The 21,801-nt window shown below is 51.3% G+C and overlaps 1 protein-coding gene across 1 annotated transcript; it reads right to left on the reverse strand.

Moving 5' to 3' along the window:
• Window positions 1-293: 293 nt before the first annotated feature.
• On the reverse strand, window positions 294-16,272 carry mfap1 (microfibril associated protein 1). Its single transcript, XM_070864915.1, has 9 exons — window positions 16,072-16,272; window positions 12,252-12,468; window positions 11,155-11,284; window positions 7,334-7,521; window positions 5,238-5,346; window positions 3,447-3,607; window positions 2,914-3,073; window positions 2,359-2,448; window positions 294-1,545 (listed from the first exon to the last, which is right to left on the reverse strand). Exons 1-9 carry the CDS (start codon window positions 16,151-16,153, stop codon window positions 1,363-1,365), a joined length of 1,320 nt encoding a protein of 439 aa, XP_070721016.1. The 5' UTR covers window positions 16,154-16,272; the 3' UTR covers window positions 294-1,362.
• Between the last annotated feature and the right edge of the window lie 5,529 nt (window positions 16,273-21,801).

Genomic DNA, 21,801 nt, shown 5'->3' on the forward strand with positions numbered 1-21,801 from the left:
GTAGAGAGCACTATGTTAGTTAACTATGAAGTATCTCAGGAGATCAAGCTAGCATGTGATGCCTCTCCGTATGGAGTCTCATGTATTACGTAGTGGAGAGGAGAGACCAATTGCTTTTGCTTCACGCACTCTCACTGCCAGTGAGCATAATTATGTGCAAATCGAAAGGGAAGCTTTGGCATTAATTTTTGGGGTCAAGAAGTTCCACAAACACTTGTATGGTCCTAAGTTTACTCTCGTTACGGACCATAAGCCCGACAGCAATCCTCCATCCAAAGTCCCCAGTTCCAACATTAGCTGCAGAGATGGGCTTTTATTTTGTCAGCATATACATATGATATTGAATACAGACGATTAGCTGATCACAGTAATGCTGATGCAATGTCTAGATTGCCTTCCCCATCATAAGTTACACCCAAGCTCCCTACACCTGCAGGAGATGGCATGCCTTTCATCTCAGCCACACAACAGCACAAATCTGGCCAGGTGCTGGCAACATCAGAACTATTGAAATATCAGGCCTATAACAATAACAGCACTGTACAGCACAGGAGGCCATTCGGCCCATCGTACCTGCACCAGCTTTGAAAGAGCTATCCAATTAGTCCCAGAGTCCTATGCTCTGTCCCCCACAGCCCTGCAAATTTTTCCTTTTCAAATATTTACAGTAGAGAAGCAGGCCATTCGGACCATCTGGTCCATGCCGGTGTTTCTGCCCCACATAAGTCTCCTCCCACCCCTCTTCATCTAACCCCATCAAAATGTCCTATTCCTTTCTCCCTCATTTGTTTATCTACCTTCCCCTTAATTGCATCTGACCCAATTTCCTTTTGAAAGTCCATCGCCCTTTCAGGCACCGCATTCCAGATCACAACAACTCACTCTGATAAACTTTCTTGATTCTTTGATGTTTTTGTGTTATAATTTCTATGCATTGTTGAAGGGAGGGGTGGATCGAATCCCAGGTACTAATTCACTGTACAATGTGCAGGGTTACACCATGTTGCTCCCAGAACATAATGTCCCTTCCTCAGGAGAGTGTCTGCAGCCCATTCCCTGATAATGAAGGCAGGAGATTATAAATTTGCTAACTTGTGGTTTTTATCTTACTCGGCAATAACCAGAAGGGAAGAGGATACACAATTACACAGATGTAAACACTTCAGAAAATATGTTTTTCTTTAGAAAACAGGTTTAAATTACAGATGAACAGCATTTTCATCGGGGGAAAACATAAAGAGTTTTACAAAGTCTTTAAACTCCGCGCGCAGCTGGAAACGGAGGCGGTAAGGTTCATGGTGCGAGAGCTCCGACGCTGGCCGTGAAGCACGCAGTCTGTGCGGCTGGAACTCGCCCTCGCCATTACGTGGTCTTCCTCTTCTTGGCCGAGGGCCGCTCGAAGACATCGCGAACGCCGGCCGCTCGCTGCTTGAAGAACTTGCTGTTCTGGGCCGATTCCTGTGCCCAGGCCGAGTCGAATGAGGTGGTATCTTGGTCGACCAAGTGAGTGTATTTGGTCCGGCCTGAACGGCCAAAGTTTTTGACCTGGTGGAGAATGAAATAAAACCCACATTCAGTTTAAACAGGTAACCACTTCCGTTCAAACAGCAGCAAGGCTAATTTTAGGCAAAAGGAAAGTGCTGGGAATATGCAGCACATTGGTCATAGAATCTCACAGCAGAGGAGGCCGCCATTCGGCCCATCGTGCCTGTGCCGACTCTGTGAAAAAGTTATCCAATTAGTCCCACTTCCCCATCTCTTTCCCCATAGCCCGGCACATTTTCCTTTTCAAGTATTTATCCAATTCTCTTTTGAAAGTTACTATTGAATCTGCTTCCACCGCCATTTCAGGCAGAGTGTTCCAGATCACAACAACTCGCTGTGTAAATTTTCAGCGCTGAGGGAGCACTGCACTGTTGGAGGCCCCGTCTGCTCTCTCAGGTGAACATCAAAGATCTCATGGCACTATTTCAAAGTAGAGCAGGGGTGTTATCCTGTGTGTCCTCGGCCATTATTTATCCCTCAATCAACATCAGTAAAACAAATTATCTGGTCATTATCACAATGCTCTTTGTGGGAGTTTGACAACACTTCAAAAATACTTCACTGGCTGTAAGGCTTTGGGGTGTTCGGAGGTCGTGAAAGACACTGTAGAAATGAAAGTCTTAACTTTCTATTGCCACAGGCTCCCCCACCCCACCTTTTGCATTATCCCTTTCCTCTGCGAGGAGCACGCAGCCTTTATTCCACCCTGCCGAGTGCTCGGAGGCGCCCGTTTATCCGTGCCACTGCTAGGCAGATGTTTGTTGAGCAGCACCTGTTGGGCACATGACCTCTGGTGACCCCGGGGCACAGTACCTGCATGACTTTGGGCAGGATGGTCTTGTTGAAATGGTCCTCCAGCGTCGGAGAACTGAAGTCCCGTTTGTACAGATCCTCTTCTTCATCCTGTTAAACGGGAAACAAGAGGGTCACTCAGTCTGACACACTACATGGCGGGGTTCACACCGATTAACGAGTAGTGTATTCTCAGGACAGACTAAACATAGTTTTATAACAAAAAGCACATCAAACTCCCTCGATGGCCCAGTGTATGCAGGAATCAGCCCTTGCTCGAGCACCCCTCAGGAGATCAGGGCTGTCCTCTCCATCTCCCAAAGGTGTTGCCTCTCACTGGGGCCTGCTTCCACAGGCATTGGTAGCCTTTCTGTAACTCGTCCGAGTGACCATTACTTTTGGGTGATACCAGGCAGCGGACTATCCCACTGTGGAAGGCATCACAGCGGATGCCCAATCCTGACCCCACGTACCTATCGTGACCAGGAGTGTGAACATGGGCTGGTGCATCTGCCAACTGAGCCACCAGGGAACCCCAAAATATTGGAGTTTGTGTTTTGTGTCGGCCTCACTCACCATGAAGAAGGCGCCTCTGTGGTAGTATTTCTGCAGGAACTTGTATTTTCCTTTGTTGGCCTTGTTGGTGATGGCTTTGCTGTTGGCTCGAAGCTCCGCTCGCCTCTCCTCCTCCGTCAGATTATGCATCCGGTCAATCTCAGCCTTTTCTTTCTCCATGCTGCAAAACGGGGAGACCATCAAACAAGACAAGAACTTTCACAATGATAAATAATCACCTCATCCACGCAGTCAGATAGAGAGAGGGAAAGCGAGATTAAGTTTACTCAGAGTCCGAATTACTGTATTGACTCGTATATAGGTCGCACACTGAGCAGAGTACCATACTGACTCATGTAGACGTACACTACTCAGAAATGCTCTAACTTGTAAATAGGGTAGCCTTTCAGCAAAAAAATGAGTTGGGTATGTGGCTTATATGCCAACTGATTATTTTTCTGCGGGGCGTGGGGGTGCAGCCTTTATGAAGAACTGGTATACTTGTGATTAAATACAGTAGGGACAGATGAAACACAGATAGCACAAGTACTCACGACTCCCGCTCCTCTCGGTCCCGTTTGATGCGTTTAAGTTCCCGCACTTTCCACGACTCGTACTCCTCTTCATCGTTCTCGTCATCGGTGTTCAGTGCGTCGAGAGCGGACAGTGTTCTCCTCGACTCCTCGATCTCCCGTCTGGCCTCCTCCTCCACAATCTGAAAAATACTGCTCATGTACCATGGAACCACCGGTACTGCTCTCGCCGCCCCGTCCCGCATACTGCTCTATCCATCCCCCCCCACCCCACTGCCCCGTCCCGCATACTGCTCTATCCATCCCCCCCCCCACCTCACTGCCCCGTCCCGCATACTGCTCTATCCATCCCCCCCCCCACCCCACTGCCCCGTCCCGCATACTGCTCTATCCAACCCCGCACCCCTGCACTCCCCCACACCCACCCCTACTCATCTCCCGACCCCCCCACTGCCCTCCCCCTCATCTCCCCCCCCCCACCCCACTGCCCCGTCCTGCATACTGCTCTATCCACCCCCCACACCCACAGCCCCGTCCCGCATTCTGCTCTATCCATCCCCCCCCACCCCACTGCCCCGTCCCGCATACTGCTCTATCCATCCCCCCACACCCCACAGCCCCGTCCCGCATACTGCTCTATCCATCCCCCCCCCCACCCCACTGCCCCGTCCCGCATACTGCTCTATCCAACCCCGCACCCCTGCACTCCCCCACACCCACCCCTACTCATCTCCCGCCCCCCCCACTGCCCTCCCCCTCATCTCCCCCCCCCCACCCCACTGCCCCGTCCTGCATACTGCTCTATCCACCCCCCACACCCACAGCCCCGTCCCGCATTCTGCTCTATCCATCCCCCCCCACCCCACTGCCCCGTCCCGCATACTGCTCTATCCATCCCCACCCCACCCCACAGCCCCGTCCTGCATACTGCTCTATCCATCGCCCCCCCCCCCACCCCACTGCCCCGTCCTGCATACTGCTCTATCCATCCCCCACACCCACTGCCCCGTCCCGCATACTGCTCTATCCATCCCCCCCCACCCCACTGCCCCGTCCCGCATACTGCTCTATCCATCCCCCCCACCCCACTGCCCCGTCCCGCATACTGCTCTATCCATCCCCCCCCCCCCCACCCCACTGCCCCGTCCCGCATACTGCTCTATCCATTCCCCCCCCCCCCCCCCACCCCACTGCCCCGTCCCGCATACTGCTCTATCCATCCCCCCCCCCCCCCCCACCCCACTGCCCCGTCCCGCATACTGCTCTATCCATCCCCCCCCCCCCCACCCCACTGCCCCGTCCCGCATACTGCTCTATCCATCCCCCCCCCACCCCACTGCCCCGTCCCGCATACTGCTCTATCCAACCCCGTACCCCTGCACTCCCCCACACCCACCCCTACTCATCTCCCCCCCCCCCCCCCTGCCCTCTCCCACACCCACCCCCTCATCTCCCCCCCCCCCCAACTGCCCTCCCCCACCCCTACTCTTCCCCCCACCCCCAGGCCTACTCTTTTCTCCCCCACCGCCCCAGCCCCATCCCCCAGTCTGTTCCCCATCCCCCAGTCTGCTCAACCCACACCCCCACCAAAATCGAACTATCGAACTTCCCCTCCCATTCCCCACAAATCACCCCACTGCCTGTTCAAAAAAAAAATCCCTGCAGTGCCCCCGAGCTGGGAGAGTGGGTGAAAGCAGCCAGTGCGCCCACTCCTGATCCCTATCCAGGGACCTGTGCTGGAATGGGTGCAGGAGGACTGGGTCCCACACACACAGCAGTGAAGCGCTGCGCCCTGCAGACTGCAATCGCTACCTTCAATGTGTACTTGCGCTGCTCCTCGCTCAAGCGCTTTGCCTCTTGGTCCAGCTCCTTCTGCTTGACAGCCTCAGCCTCACGTTCCTGCACAGTAACTCGGTCCTTCCTGGGGAAAGTCAGACGCTGGAGTTAGTCAAGGGACCTGCACACGGGCTCATGGTACAAACATCAGATGAAAGGAATATAGCTCCCATCATGACTTCAGGATGCCTCAAAGCACTTTACAGCCAATTAAGTACTTTTGCAGTGCAGTCATTGTTGTAATGTGGTAAACGTAACAGCCAATTGCACACAGCAAGCTCCCACAAACAGCAATGTGATAATGACAAGATAATCTGTTTTAGGGATGTTGGCTGAGGGATAAATATTGGCCCCAGGGAGAACTCCTTTCATCTTCTTCGAAATATTGGCCATGGCATCTTTATCGTCTGAGAGGGCAGATGGGGCCTCGGTTTAACATCTGATCCGAAACACGCCATCTCCAACAGTGCAGCACTCCCTCAGCACTACACTGGAGTGTCAACCTGGATCATGGGCTCAAGCCTTTGGGGTGGGACTTGAACCCACGACCTTGTGTCTCAGAGGTGAGAGAGTGCTACACACTGAGCTACCGCTGACAACAGGAACTACAACCACTGGTGCTCTTACTGCTTCCAACTGTGACCAGCTAATCCAACACAGGTCAGGTACCGAACCCAAGGTCGCCTTGGTCGGATCCCATTGCCGTGACCAGCTGGGCCTCGAGAGGAGCCATCCGTCCAATTAAAAAGCCTCTAATGCATTTAATTATCAGCTGGCCAACAGGCTAGCTCATCGACAAGATGCACTGCAGCAACTTGCCAAGGCTTCTTCTACGGCGCCTCCCAAACCCGCGACCTCTACCGCCTAGAAGGACAAGGGCAGAAGGCGCAAAGGAACACCAACACCTCCACGTTCCCGTCCAAGTTACACACCAACCTGACTGGGAAATATATCGGCCGTTCCTTTATCGTCACTGGGTCACAATCCTGGAACCCCCTCCCTGACAGCACTGTGGGAGCACCTTCGCCACACGGACTGCAGCGATTCTCAAGGGGCAATTAGGGATGGGCAATAAATGCTGGCCATGAACGAGTACAAAAAACACAGCAGGGCACAGATGACAACCCCTCCCTTTCAGTCTCCCCACAACTGCTGAGCTCCCAATCAACAGCACCTCCCTGCACAAACTAGCGAGCAGGGGGTCAGAGGTAAAGATAAGACCTGCGGCAGCTGGTCACTGCAGGATCTGTCAGCTCGGAGCACTGCTCGGAGATGTCTGGGAGCCAGTCCCAGCGCACAGCTGCTGTGTTGCCTAGGGGAAAACAACAGCAAACACCTCAAATGACATCAAACAGATTCAATAACTTCCAATTACAACTCTTGGGAAATTGCCTGCCAATGTCCCTGGGCCCGCAGCTTACAGGTCTGCACTGAATATACCGAGCACGCGGTACGGCACAGCTCAGAGGCTAGTTTAAAAAAAAGATCCTATGTGCTCATCAAGATGAAGTATGTTGGGTTAGGAATGGAAAATTTTCCACTTTAGACTCCCGGTGTCAGCATCAAACACTCCCAGGGCGGGTACAGCACGGGTTAGATACAGCGTAAAGCTCCCTCTCTACACTGTCCCATCAAACACTCCCAGGGCGGGTACAGCACGGGTTAGATACAGCGTAAAGCTCCTTCTCTACACTGTCCCATCAAACACTCCCAGGGCGGGTACAGCACGGGTTAGATACAGCGTAAAGCTCCCTCTCTACACTGTCCCATCAAACACTCCCAGGGCAGGTACAGCACAGCTGAATAGAGTCAATCTCCCTCTACGCTACTCAAAATGTCTTCGCTTCATTCCCAGAAGAGCGTCTCTCACTACACTCGATTGACAAGGTTTCTATTTTGGCACCAGCCAGCCTGTGGGTGAGCGAGATTGCCAATTTTATCCCGAGTGCTGGTAATGTTAGGGTGGTGTTGTGCTGCGTGTTCAGACACTGCAGATTGTTTCCACTCTCCCGACTTTGCAAGTCACTCACGAGAAAGGCTGTGGGTGAGCCAGCTTTACAGATGAATCATACCTTCTGATGAAGACAGGCTTTAGCCTGGGTTCAGTCTCGTCCTCGCTGTCCGTATATTCCTCGTACTCCGACTCCTCCTCCGACTCCTCCCCAGACCTGCCTTCGTCCTCCAGTTCCAGTAGCTCCATCTCCTCGTTCTCTCTTTCCTGAGCCCGCTGCCTCATCATGGCGCGCCGACGTTCGATTTCCTGCCGGAGCACAAGGGGGAGACGGCTGTAAATCTGCCTGGGCTCGTTAACCCCAACAACTCACCCCCATTGTTACAACGGTATTTCCACTCACGGGGGGTGGGGAGAGACCAGAACGAGGGGCCAAAAATATGATAGTCACCAATAAATGCGATGGGGAATTCAGGAGAAACTTCTCTACCCAGAGAGTGGCGAGAATGTGGAACTCACTGCCACAGGGAGTGGTTGAGGTGAATAGTATCGATGCATTTAAGATGAATTAAAGCTAGATAAGCGTGTGAGGAAGAAAGGAATAGAAGGATATAGCTAACCAAACTGGAAACAATACGGTGGAGGAGGATTTCCTGGAGTGCATAAGGGATGGTTTTCTAGACCAATATGTTGAGGAACCAACTGGGGGGAGGGGGGGGGGGGGGGAGCCATCTTAGACTGAGTGTTGTGTAATGAGAGAGGATTAATTAGGAATCTCGTTGTGCAAGGCCCTTTGGGGAAGAGTGACCATAATATGGTGGAATTCTACATTAGGATGGAGAATGAAACAGTTAATTCAGAGACCATGGTCCAGAACTTAAAGAAGGGTAACTTTGAAGGTGTGAGGCGTGAATTGGCTAGGATAGATTGCCGAATGATGCTTAAGGGGTTGACAGTGGATGGGCAATGGCAGACATTTAGAGACCACATGGATGAACTACATCCTCTATAGATATGTAAAGAGAAAAAGGTTAGTAAAGACAAACGTAGGTCCCCTGCAGTCAGAATCAGGGGAAGTCATAACTGGGAACAAAGAAATGGCAGACCAATTGAACAAGTACTTTGGTTCGGTATTCACTGAGGAGGACACAAACAACCTTCCGGATATAAAAGGGGTCAGAGGGTCTAGTAAGAAGGAGGAACTGAGGGAAATCCTTATTAGTTGGGAAATTGTGTTGGGGAAATTGATGGGATTGAAGGCCGATAAATCCCCAGGGCCTGATGGACTGCATCCCAGAGTACTTAAAGAGGTGGCCTTGGAAATAGCGGATGCATTGACAGTCATTTTCCAACATTCCATTGACTCTGGATCAGTTCCTATGGAGTGGAGGGTAGCCAATGTAACCCCACTTTTTAAAAAAGGAGGGAGAGAGAAAACAGGGAATTATAGACCGGTCAGCCTGACATCGGTAGTGGGTAAAATGATGGAATCAATTATTAAGGATGTCATAGCAGCGCATTTGGAAAGAGGTGACAGGATAGGTCCAAGTCAGCATGGATTTGTGAAAGGGAAACCATGCTTGACAAATCTTCTGGAATTTTTTGAGGATGTTTCCAGTAGAGTGGACAAGGGAGAACCAGTTGATGTGGTGTATTTGGACTTTCAGAAGGCTTTCGACAAGGTCCCACACAAGAGATTAATGTGCAAAGTTAAAGCACATGGGATTGGGGGTAGTGTGCTGACGTGGATTGAGAACTGGTTGGCAGACAGGAAGCAACGAGTAGGAGTAAATGGGTACTTTTCAGAATGGCAGGCAGTGACTAGTGGGGTACCGCAAGGTTCTGCGCTGGGGCCCCAGCTGTTTACACTGTACATTAATGATTTAGACGAGGGGACTAAATGTAGTATCCCCAAATTTGCGGATGACACCAAGTTGGGTGGCAGTGTGAGCTGCGAGGAGAATGCTATGAGGCTGCAGAGTGACTTGGATAGGTTAGGTGAGTGGGCAAATGCATGGCAGATGAAGTATAATGTGGATAAATGTGAGGTTATCCACTTTGGTGGTAAAAACAGAGAGACAGACTATTATCTGAATGGTGACAGATTAGGAAAAAGGGAGGTGCAACGAGACCTGGGTGTCATGGTACATCAATCATTGAAGGTTGGCATGCAGGTACAGCAGGCGGTTAAGAAAGAAAATGGCGTGTTGGCCTTCATAGCGAGGGGATTTGAGTACAGGGGCAGGGATGTGTTACTACAGTTGTACAGGGCCTTGGTGAGGCCACACCTTGAATATTGTGTACAGTTTTGGTCTCCTAACTTGAGGAAGGACATTCTTGCTATTGAGGGAGTGCAGCGAAGGTTCACCAGACTGATTCCCGGGATGGCGGGACTGACCTATCAAGAAAGACTGGATCAACTGGGCTTGTATTCACTGGAGTTCAGAAGAATGAGAGGGGATCGCATAGAAACGTTTAAAATTCTGACGGGTTTAGACAGGTTAGATGCAGGAAGAATGTTCCCAATGTTGGGGAAGTCCAGAACCAGGGGTCACAGTCTAAGGGTAAGGGGTAAGCCATTTAGGACCGAGATGAGGAGAAACTTCTTCACCCAGAGAGTGGTGAACCTGTGGAATTCTCTACCACAGAAAGTTGTTGAGGCCAATTCACTAAATATATTCAAAAAGGAGTTACGAGTGGGATCAAGGGGTATGGCGAGAAAGCAGGAATGGAGCAGGACTGAAGTTGCATGTTCAGCCATGAACTCACTGAATGGCAGTGCAGGCTAGAAGGGCCGAATGACCTACTCCTACACCTATTTTCTATGTTTCTATGATATGTTGCTGGGGTGAGATGAGAGGGATGGGAGGAGACTGTTGCGGAGTACAAACACAGCATGGACCCGTTGTGCCAAACGGCTTGTTTCTGTGCTGTAAATACGCTGTAAAGAGCCCCTCCCACCAGATCCAATGAGCAATAAATCAGTTCCTCCTACCCGCCACCCCCGGCTCAGCCAGCATTATCCATATTGCACGCTGTTCTGCAGGCACTGACCGTCTCCTGCTCCCTCGCTCAAACGACCTTCCTTTGTGTGTTAATGCGATGAGTGTGTACAGGCTATTTAAATGTGGGAGGCATCGCATCACAGTAGAGCCCGATCATGTCCTCAGCACATCGCGCACACACGTGCTTTACAGCAGGGTCACAAGATAGTGGTCCGGATCCCTGGCTCGTCTTTGCTCAAGGGAGGCTGAAGTTAACTGCAGTATATCGACTTGCACCTCAGCTGCGATTGGCTAACGTGCCGGGACCTTCCCATTCTGGGCTGGGCTCCTCATCTTCACACTGGGCGTCTACATCTTGGGATTTTTCCCCAAGTAGTATTTAACTGGGGAGACAAAGTTAAAGAATGCAGGGTCATTGCCCCGCAAACCCGAAGGGTAAACGATGTTACCAGTTGGATTCCGTCATGCTGTTTTATATTCAACTTGTACCATGCAATCTAACTTGAAATGTTAATAGTATTTGCAACACAGAAACGGGCCATTCGGCCCAACAGGTCCATCCTGGAGTTTGCACTCCACACAGGCTCTTTCCTCCCTACATCAGCATAACCTTTGATTCCTTTCTCCCTCATGTGTTTGTCTGGCTTTCCCTTAAATGACTCTACACTAGTCGCCTCAGCCACTCTTGTGTTGCCTTTCCTCAGCTGCCATCACCGGATAAAATAAGTCCAGACGGGTCAGCGCCTGCGAGAGAGATAAGAGGGTCTCGGGACTGGGGCGAGAATCTGCACCAGGCCTGTGACTCAGAGTCTCCACCCAATCCGTAACCGCTCTCTTCACTGCCGACGCACTGCCGTGGACCTTCCCGCTTTTAGTTTAAAGTTTCCAGCGCTCGCTGTTCCCCGCCCAGTGCTATCTGTGCGATGCCCGTGCGCACCTCGTCGTCCACTTCCTCCTCCTCCTCCTCGCTGCTGTCCTCCCGATCCACATGCCACGGCTCGTCCTCGTCCTCCGACTCCGCCTCCATCACCACCTCCGGCTCGACGATCATCCGGTGGCGGGCCAACCTAGGGAAGGCCAGAGCAAACCCGTCAGTCACGTCCCCGAAGAGCAACAACCACGCTAAACATTGGACATCACTTCACAAAATATCAAGAACTTGTGTTTATGCAGTGCCTTTCAACATCCTCAGAACGTCCCAAAGTGCTTCACAATCAATGAATTAGGTGGGGTGCAGTCACTGATGTTAAGGAGGTAAATGCAACTGCCAATTTGTACGCCCCTCAAGTAGCAATGAAATAAGAGATCAGTTAGTCCGTTTTTTGGAGATATTTGGGATAAATATCGGCCAGGAGATCTCTGCTGCTCTTCTTTGAATAGTGCCACGAGATCTTTTACATCCACTTGAGAGAGCAGACAGAAATTTGGTTTGTCGTTGCACCTGAAAGACGGCACCTCCGACAGTGCAGCACTCCCTCAGTACCATACCGAGTCAGCCGTGGGTAGCATTCTCGCATCTCCGAGTCAGAAGGCTGTGGGTTCAAGTTCCACTCCAGGGACTTGAGCACATAAATCCAGGCTGACACTCCCAGCGCAGTACTGAGGGAGCGCTGCACTTCCACAACCGGTGGGCACTGGATGGACTGGAATGCTTCATCACCACCAGAAATAGAATTTTAATTTAATTTGTTATGGTTCATTTAAACTTTTCTCGTTAATGTACAGGTTTTATTGGTTGTTCCCCTTTAACAAGGGGGCAACATGGTTGACTTTAAGTAATGAAAGAGTCAGCAGTCCCCAACTGAGGGGCAGTGGAACCACTAATCAGCTCCGCCAATACCTTCAGCTGAGCCCAGGCACTTCAACTGGGACTTTCCCTGCTGTGTGGCTTGGGACCGGGCAGTATGTTTAAGCAGGGAGCTCTGTAATTTTGTAAACAGACCACAAACAATTAAAAGTAAATGCGGATCCCCCTGGCAGACCCCGGGTGCCCGAGACCCTGTGTGTCTGCCCAGAGGTCCCAGATTCTCTCACCTTTCCTCTACATCCTCGGAGAGCCGGTTCTGGAGACGCTTCAGACGAGGGTCATTCGCCAGCTCCTCCTTCACCTCGGGCTCTGCCTCCGGATCCTTCTGTTTCTTGACGAACTGGAAATCCTCGTCCTCCTCGTCCGAGGACTCCATCGGCGCATAATCGGGTCGCTTACCAGAGACATAGCGCTTCACCTTCACCTTTTCCATCGACACCTCACCTGGGAACAGAAGGCAGCGACGTTCAGTCAAGGGCGCTTCCACAGTTACCGAAGGATCAGCAACAACTGACCGAAAGGGGCCGGAGTTCCAGGGCTCTCATCCCAGCTACATTGCGGCTGCGCTGAGAGAGAGATTGAAATCACCATGGACGAGGAGCCACTCAGTGCAGTGAAGAGCAGGAGGCTATCCCTGGAAGAACGTTGGGATGGGGATGGGTGTGGTCAACAATGAGAATTTTAAAGGAGATGCACAAGGGCTGAAACAGCTGAGGGGCTCGAAAGAGAGGGTCAAAGGAGTAGAGAGACCAAGGTGTGATTTTGTGATTATTATAGAACAGTCATAGATATTTACAGCACAGAAGGAGGCCATTTGACCCGTTGTGTCCATCCCGGCCGACAAAGAACTATCCAGCCTAATCCCACTCTCCAGCTCTTGGTCCGTAGCCCTGTAGGTTGCAACACTTCAGGTGCACATCAAAGTGCTTTTTAAATGCGATGAGGGTTTCTGCCTTTACCACCCTTTCAGGCAGTGAGTTCCAGACCCCCACCGCCCTCTGGGTGAAAACAGTTCTCCTCAACTCCCCTCTAAACCTTCTACCAATTACTTTAAATCTATGCCCCCTGGTTATTGACCTCCCTGCTAAGGTACACAGTCCCCACAGCAGTTTGGGTGAGCCAGGTGATGGAAAGTATAGACAGGTGGGAAGGCTGCAGTAAGGGGCAACTTCCAGTCAAAGCCAGATATCCATGCAATCTTCCACAGCAACGACATGAATGCCAAGGGCAGAGTTTGTGACTGAGCGAACATTCTGGAGGAATATACGCAGAGGGATGGCGTTCGCTGGTCTGTTGTGGACAGGTTGCGGTAAGCAGGATTAATCGTCAGCCAGCATGCTGGGCAGGACGGTCGGAGAGAGGAGGATGGGGCAGATGGGGTTGTTTCATGCAAGAATTTATAATGGGGAACAAAGAAATGGCAGACCAATTGAACAAATACTTTGGTTCTGTCTTCACGAAGACAGACACAAATAACCTTCCGAAAGTACTAGGGAACCAAGGGTCTAGTGAGAAGGAGGAACTGAAGGATATCCTTATTAGGCGTGAAATTGTGTTAGGGAAATTGATGGGATTGAAGGCCGATAAATCCCCAGGGCCTGATAGTCTACATCCCAGAGTACTTAAGGAAGTGGCCCTAGAAATAGTGGATGCATTGGTGATCATTTTCCAACAGTCTATCGACTCTGGATCAGTTCCTATGGACTGGAGGGTAGCTAATGTAACACCACTTTTTGAAAAGGGAGGGCGAGAGAAAGCAAGTAATTATAGACTGGTTAGCCTGACATCCATGGTGGGGAAAGTGTTGGAATCAATTATTAAGGATGAAATAGCAGTGCATTTGGAAAGCAGTGACAGGATCGGTCCAAGTCAGCATGGATTTATGAAGGGGAAATCATGCTTGACAAATCTTCTGGAATTTTCTGAAGATGTAACTAGCAAAGTGGACAAGGGAGAACCAGTGGATGTGGTGTATTTGGACTTTCAAAAGGCTTTTGACAAGGTCCTACACAAGAGATTGGTGTGCAAAATCAGAGCACATGGTATTGGGGGTAATATACTGACGTGGAGAGAACTGGTTGGCAGACAGGAAGCAGAGAGTCGGGATAAACGGGTCCTTTTCAGAATGACAGGCAGTGACTAGTGGGGTGCCGCAGGTCTCAGTACTGGGACCCCAGTTCTTTACAATATAAATCAATGATTTCGATGAAGGAATTGAGTGTAATATCTCCAAGCTTGCAGATGACCCTAAACTGGGTGGCGGTGTGAGCTGTGAGGGGGACGCTAAGAGGCTGCAGGGCAGGGTGACTTAGACAGGTTAGGTGAGTGGGCAAATGCATGGCAGATGCAGTATAATGTGGATAAATGTGAGGTTATCCACTTTGGGGGCAAAAACACGAAGACAGAATATTATCTGAATGGTGGCAGATTAGGAAAAGGGGAGGTGCAACGAGACCTGTGTGTCATGGTTCATCAATCATTTAAAGTTGGCATACAGGTGCAGCAGGCAGTAAAGGCGGCAAATGGTATGTTGGCCTTCATAGCTAGGGGATTTGAGTATAGGAGCAGGGAGGTCTTACTGCAGTTGTACAGGACCTTGGTAAGGCCTCACCTGGAATATTGTGTTCAATTTTGGTCTCCTAATCTGAGGAAGGACGTTCTTGCTATTGAGGGAGTGCAGCGAAGGTTCACCAGACTGATTCCTGGGATGGCCGGACTGACATATGAGGCGGGACTGGATCAACTGGGCCTTTATACATTGGAGTTTCTATGAGGGGATCTCATCGAAACATACAAGATTCTGATGGGACGGGACAGGTTAGATGCGGGTAGATTGTTCCCGATGTTGGGGAAGTCCAGAACCAGGGGACACAGTCTTAGGAAAAGGGGTAGGCCATTTAGGACTGAGATGAGGAGAAACTTCTTCACTCAGCGTTGTTAACCTGCGGAATTCCCTACCGCAGAGAGTTGTTGATGCCAGTTCATTGGATATATTCAAGAGGGAGTTAGATATGGCCCTAACGGCTAAAGCGATCAAGGGGTATGGGGAGAAAGCAGGAAAGGGGTACTGAGGGAAAGATCAGCCATGATCTTATCGAACGGTGGTGCAGGCTCGAATGACCTACTCCTGCACCTATTTTCCATGTTTGTATGTAGGCGGTGATGTTTTACTTGTCAAGCCACTCGGAGAATGTTAGGACGGAAAGCTATAGGATATACGGCACAGAAACAGGCCATTCGGCCCAACCAGTCCATGCCGCCATTTATGCTCCACTCAAGCTTCCTCCAGTCTTTCCTCATCTATCAGCATGACCCTCTATTCCCTTCTTCCTCAAATGCTTGTCTAGCCTACCTTTAAAAGGCATCGATACTATTCGCTTCAACCACTCCCTGTGATAGCAAGTTCCACATTCTCACCACTCTCTTCTGAATTCCCTATTTGATTTCTTGGTGGCTATCTTATACTTGGTGGCCTCTACTTTTTCTCTTCCCCACAAGTGGAAACATTCTCTCGGTAGCCACTCAATCAAAACCTCATAACTTTAAAGACCTCTATTAGGTCACCCTTCTTTTTTCGAGAAAAGAGACCCAGTCTGTTCATCCTTTCCTGATATGTATACCCTCGCATTTCTGGTATCATCCTTGTAAATCTTCTCAGCACCCTCTCCAGTGCCTCTATGTGCTTTCTTTAATACAGCGACCAGAACGGTATACGGTACTCTGTGTGGTCTAACCAAGGTTCGATACAGGTTTAGGATAACTTCCCTACTCTTCAATTCAATCCCTCTGAGGGATTCACGGCGGGGAGGGCAGCAGGAGTCCGGGAAGGGGTAAAGGTGCCCGAAGGGGGCGCGACTGATGGGCTCAACGGCCTCCCTGTCATGGAGCAAAGAGTCCCTGGGGGTTTCACCAGACAGACAAAGGGCAAAGCAAGATCCCGGGAGGGTGGGCAGCGGCCGGGTCCCGCAATCCCTACCCCTGGCCTCCCTCATAACCACAGCCGAGGCTCCAGGCCCGGCCTAGGCCGCAGTCCCCGAGCTCCCTTACCTTTCTCATTGAGCACGGGCACGGCTCCGGCCGTGGACTGGATGGGCGGCTGCTTGGCGCTCAGGCTGATCGGGGCCGCCATGGCTGCGCCGCTCCCGGGGACAAAACTCGGGCGAGAAACAAAAATAAAGGCGACAGAATATCACAAGATGGGGGCGGCCGGCGCGCGGTGAAGATATCATCAAGATGCGCCCGGCCCCGCCCCTCGATCCTATTGGTTGTTGGCGCGGCGGGAGGGCGTGACCAGCGCGAGGGGTGGGGCTTCGTTGAATAATGACAGAAATTGGGGCGGGGCCAGTGGGCGGGGTTTCGAGAAGGGGCGGGACCTGTAGGAAGGGGCGGTCTCTCACACCCACCGTACGCACCAGGAGCAACGCCATGGGGGACGGCCAGTGGTTTAAATGTTGGGCTCTGCGCTCAGAGGCACTGATGGACAAGCAAAGCGCTTCACAACCACTGAAAGAGAAAGACTTGCATTTATATAGTGCCTTTCACGACCACCGAACGTCGCAATGCGCTTTACAGCCAATGAAGTACTTTTTGAAGTGTGGTCACTGTTGGTAATGTAGGAAACGCAGCAGCCAACTTGCGCACAGCAAGCTCCCACAAACAGCAATGTGATAATCACCAGATCATCTGCCTTTAGTGATGCTGGAGGGATAAATATTGGCCAGGACACCGGGGATAACTCCCCTGCTCTTCCTCGAAATAGTGTCTGGGATCTGATACGTCCATCTGAGGAGGCAGACAGGGCCTCGGTTTATTGTCTCATCTGAAAAATGGGTACTTGAAATCCCAACCTTCTAACTCAGAGGTGAGAGTGCTAGCACTCAACCACAGTGGACACTTCATCACATGTGGATCCTGGATATGGTAGAGCGAGTAGGGAGAAACTCTTTGCTCTGGCAAGTGGGTCAATAAAATAATGAGGAGAAATATTTGCACACAGATGATTGTTAAGATCTGGAATGCACGATCCAACATCCTAATTTTCAAATCCCTCCAGGGCTCTCGCCCATCCCTATCTCTGTAATCTCTTCCAGCCCCACAACCTCCCAAGATGTCTGCGCTCCTCTATTTCTGCCCTCTTGGGCATCCCTGATTATCATTACTCAACCATTGGTGGCCGTGCCTTCTGTAACCTTGGCCCCAAGCTCTAAAACTCCCTGCCTAAGCCTCTCCACCTCTCTACCTCTCGTTCCTCCTTCAAGGCGCTCCTTAAAACCTACCTCTTTGACCAAACTTTTGGTCACCTATGCTAATTTCTAGTTATGCAGCTTGGTGTCAAATTTTTTATCTCATAATATTCCTCTGAAGCACATGGGACATAACACCAGTGAGAGTAAGTGACTGTGGAATCCGTACCCCAGTGAGAGTCAGTGCCTGTGAAACACGTCACTCAGTGAGAGTCAGTGTGTGTGGGACCCGTACACCATTGAGAGTCAGTGTGTGTAGGACCCGTACCCCAGTGAGAGTCAGTGTGTGTAGGACCTGTACCCCAGTGAGAGTCAGTAACTGTGCGACCCATACCCCAGTGAGAGTCACTATCTGTGGGACCCGTATCCCAGTGAGAGTCAGTGTGTGTGGGACCCGTACCCCAGGTGAGTCAGTGTGTGTGGGACCTGTACCCAAGTGAGAGTCAGTGTGTGTGGGACCCGTACCCCAGTGAGAGTCATTGTCTGTGGAACCCGTACCCCAGTGAGAGTCTGTGTGTGTGGAATCCATACCCCAGTGAGAGTCAGTGTGTATGGGACCTGTACCCCAGTGAGAGTCAGTGTGTGTGGGACCCGTACCGCAGTGAGAGTCAGTGTGTGTGGGACCCGTACCCCAATGAGAGTCAGTGTGTGTAGGACCCGTACCCCAGTGAGAGTCAGTGTTCGTAGGACCTGTACCCCAGTGAGAGTCAGTAACTGTGGGACCCATACCCCAGTGAGAGTCAGTGTGTGTAGGACCTGTACCCCAGTGAGAGTCAGTAACTGTGGGACCCATAACCCAGTGAGAGTCACTGTCTGTGGGACCCGTATCCCAGTGAGAGTCAATGTGTGTGGGACACATACCACAGTGAGAGTCAGTGTGTGTGGGACCCATACCCCATTGAGAGTCAGTGTGTGTGGGACCCGTACCCCAGTGAGAGTCAATGTGTGTGGGACCCGTACCCCAGTGAGAGTCAGTGTGTGTGGGACCCGTACCTCAGTGAGAGTCAGTGTGTGTGGAACTGTACCCCAGTGAGAGTCAGTGTGTGTGGGACCCGTACCCCAGTGAGAGTCAGTGTTTGTGGGACCCGTACCCCAGTGAGAGTCAGTGTGTGTGGAACTGTACCCCAATGAGAGTCAGTGTGCGTGGGACCAGTACCCCAGTGAGAGTCAGTGTGTGTGGGACTATACCCCAGTGAGAGTCAGTGTGTGTGGGATCCGTACCCCAGTGAGAGTCAGTGTGTGTGGGACCAGTACCCCAGTGAGAGTCAGTGTGTGTGGGACCTGTACCCCAGTGAGAGTCAGTGTGTGTGGGACCCGTACCCCATTGAGAGTCAGTGTGTGTGGGACCCGTACCCCAGTGAGAATCAATGTGTGTGGGACCAATACCCCAGTGAGAGTCAGTGTGTGTGGGACCCGTATCCCATTGAGAGTCAGTGTGTGTGGGACCCGTACCCCAGTGAGAGTCAGTGTGTGTGTGACCCGTACCCCAGTAAGAATCAATGTGTGTGGGACCCGTACCCCAGTGAGAGTCAGTGTCTGAGGCTCTATATAAATACAAGTTGTTGTTGTTGTTGGTGGTGGTGGAAGCAGATTCAACAGGAACTTTCAAAAGATAATTGGACATGTACTTGCAGAGGACTAATTTGCAAGACTATGGGCAAATAGCTGAGAAGTCGGCACAAAGAGCTGGAACCACGGTGCATGTCGGGCAGAGAGGCCTCCTTCTCTGTTTTCATGTCAGCTGTGGCTCAGTTGATAAACCGTGCCCCAGAGACGAGCACAAAAATCCAGGCTGACATGCCAGTACATTGCAGGACTGAGTGGGTATTGCACTGTCGAAGATGCTGGCATTCAGGTGAGATGTTAAACCGAGATCCCTCTGCCTATAAAGACACCATGACGCAATTTTGAAGAAGAGCAGGGGAGCTATCCCCGTAGTCCTCAAGCCAATATTTATCCCTTAATCAACATCACAAAAACAGATTGTCTGGTCATTGCTATTTGTGGGAGCTTACAGTGCGCAAATTGATTGCTGTGCCTCCAACAATACAATAGTGAATGCACTTTAAAATTAGTTGTAAAGCGATTTGGAATGTTGTTACTTTTGTTGATGAGGAGCGTTGGTGCTGATTTTAAAAATTATTTATTGAGAAATTGGGGTGACAGATGCAGGACACCTCCAAGGATAGGAGGAATAGGACAGAAGGTGAGATAAGACAAGATTGGGACCCTGACACTCCATCTGGGGGAGCTCCATCACCATGTAATACATAGCAACTCACAGTAGGTGGGGCTAGCACATTACTATGTTAAAATATAATATCAAAGATTGAAGGATGATATATCCTGGGCATTGAAGACCTGTAGGATTTTGTCAGTATGCTATGAAATAAAGACTGCCCCATTTGTGGTTGGGAGAACTCTACAGCTAGTTTATTTGCAACAAAAGACTAGGTTTGTTGTGCTTTAAATCTGCAAACAGGCACCTGTACCCCAGTGAAAGTCAGTGTGTGTGGGACCCGTACCCCAGTGTGTGTGGGACCCATACCCCAGTGAGAGTCAGTGTGTGTGGGACTGTACCCCAGTGAGAGTCAATGTCTGTGGAACCCGTACCCCAGTGAGAGTCAGTGTGTGTGGGACCCGTACCCCAGTGAGAGTCAGTGTGTGTGAGACCTGTACCCCAGTGAGAATCAGTGTGTGTGGGACCTGTACCCCAGTGAGAGTCAGTGTGTGTGGGACCCGTACCCCAGTGAGAGTCAGTGTCCGTGGAACCTGTACCTAGTGAGAGTCAGTGTGTGTTGGACCTGAAGCCCAGTGAGAGTCAATGTGTGTGGGATCGTACCCCAGTGAGAGTCAGTGTCTATGGAACCCGTACCCCAGTGATAGTCAGTGTGTGAGGGACCCGTACCCCAGTGAGAGTCAGTGTGTGTGGGACCCGTACCCCAGTGAGAGTCAGTGTGTGTGAGACCTGTACCCCAGTAAGAATCAGTGTGTGTGGGACCTGTACCCCAGTGAGAGTCAGTGTCTGTGGGAGCCGTACCCCAGTGTGTGTGGAACCCGTACCCCAGTGATAGTCAGTGTGTGAGGGACCCGTACCCCAGTGAGAGTCAGTGTCTGTGGGATCCGTACCCCAGTGAGAGACAGTGTGTGTGGGACCCGTACCCCAGTGAGAGTCAGTGTGTGTGGGACCTGTACCCCAGTGAGTGTCAGTGTGTGTGGGACCCGTACCCCAGTGAGAGTCAGTGTCTGTGGGACCCATACCCCTCTAAGAGTCAGTATGTGTGGAACCGTACCCCAGTGAGAGTCAGTGTGTGTGGGACCTGTACCCCAGTGAGAGTTAGTGTCTGTTGGACCTGTACCCCAGTGAGAGTCAGTGTGTGTGGGACCCGTACCCCAGTGAGAGTCAATGTCTGTGGGACCTGTACCCCAGTGAGTGTCAGTGTGTGTGGGACCCGTACCCCAGTGAGAGTCAGTGTCTGTGGGACCCATACCCCTCTAAGAGTCAGTATGTGTGGAACCGTACCCCAGTGAGAGTCAGTGTGTGTGGGACCTGTACCCCAGTGAGAGTTAGTGTCTGTCGGACCTGTACCCCAGTGAGAGTCAGTGAGTGTGTGAGAACCCGTACCCCAGTGAGAGTCAGTGTCTGTGGAACCCGTACACCGGTGAGAGTCAGTATGTATGGTATCAGTACCCCATTGAGAATCAATGTCTGTGGGACCCATACCCCAGTGTGTGTGGGACCCATACCCCAGTGAGAGTCAGTGTGTGTGGGACTGTACCCCAGTGAGAGTCAATGTCTGTGGGACCCGTACCCCAGTGAGAATCAGTGTGTGTGGGACCCGTACCCCAGTGAGAGTCAGTGTGTGTGGGACCCGTACCCCAGTGAGAGTCAGTGTGTGTGGGACCCATACCCCAGTGAGAGTCAGTGTCCGTGGAACCTGTACCTAGTGAGAGTCAGTGTGTGTTGGACCTGAACCCCAGTGAGAGTCAATGTGTGTGGGATCGTACCCCAGTGAGAGTCAGTGTCTATGGAACCCGTACCCCAGTGATAGTCAGTGTGTGAGAACCCGTACCCCAGTGAGAGTCAGTGTCTGTGGAACCCATACACCAGTGAGAGTCAGTATGTATGGTATCAGTACCCCAGTGAGAATCAGTGTATGTGGAACTGTACCCCAGTGAGAGTCAATGTCTGTCGGATCTGTGTCACAGTGAGAGTCAGTGTGTGTGGAACCCATATTCCAGTGAGAGTCGGTGTGTGTGAAGCCCATACCCCAGTGAGTGTCAGTGTCTGTGGGACCCGTACCCCAGTGAGAGACAGTGTGTGTGGGATCCGTACCCCAGTGAGAGTCAGTGTGTGTGGGACCCGTACCCCAGTGTGTGTGGGACCCATACCCCAGTGAGAGTCAGTGTGTGTGGGACTGTACCCCAGTGAGAGTCAATGTCTGTGGAACCCGTACCCTAGTGAGAGTCAGTGTGTGTGGGACCCGTACCCCAGTGAGAGTCAGTGTGTGTGAGACCTGTACCCCAGTGAGAA

Source organism: Pristiophorus japonicus, chromosome 21 (assembly GCF_044704955.1).
Source record: "Pristiophorus japonicus isolate sPriJap1 chromosome 21, sPriJap1.hap1, whole genome shotgun sequence".
In the NCBI taxonomy this organism is placed as follows: Eukaryota; Metazoa; Chordata; class Chondrichthyes; family Pristiophoridae; genus Pristiophorus; species Pristiophorus japonicus.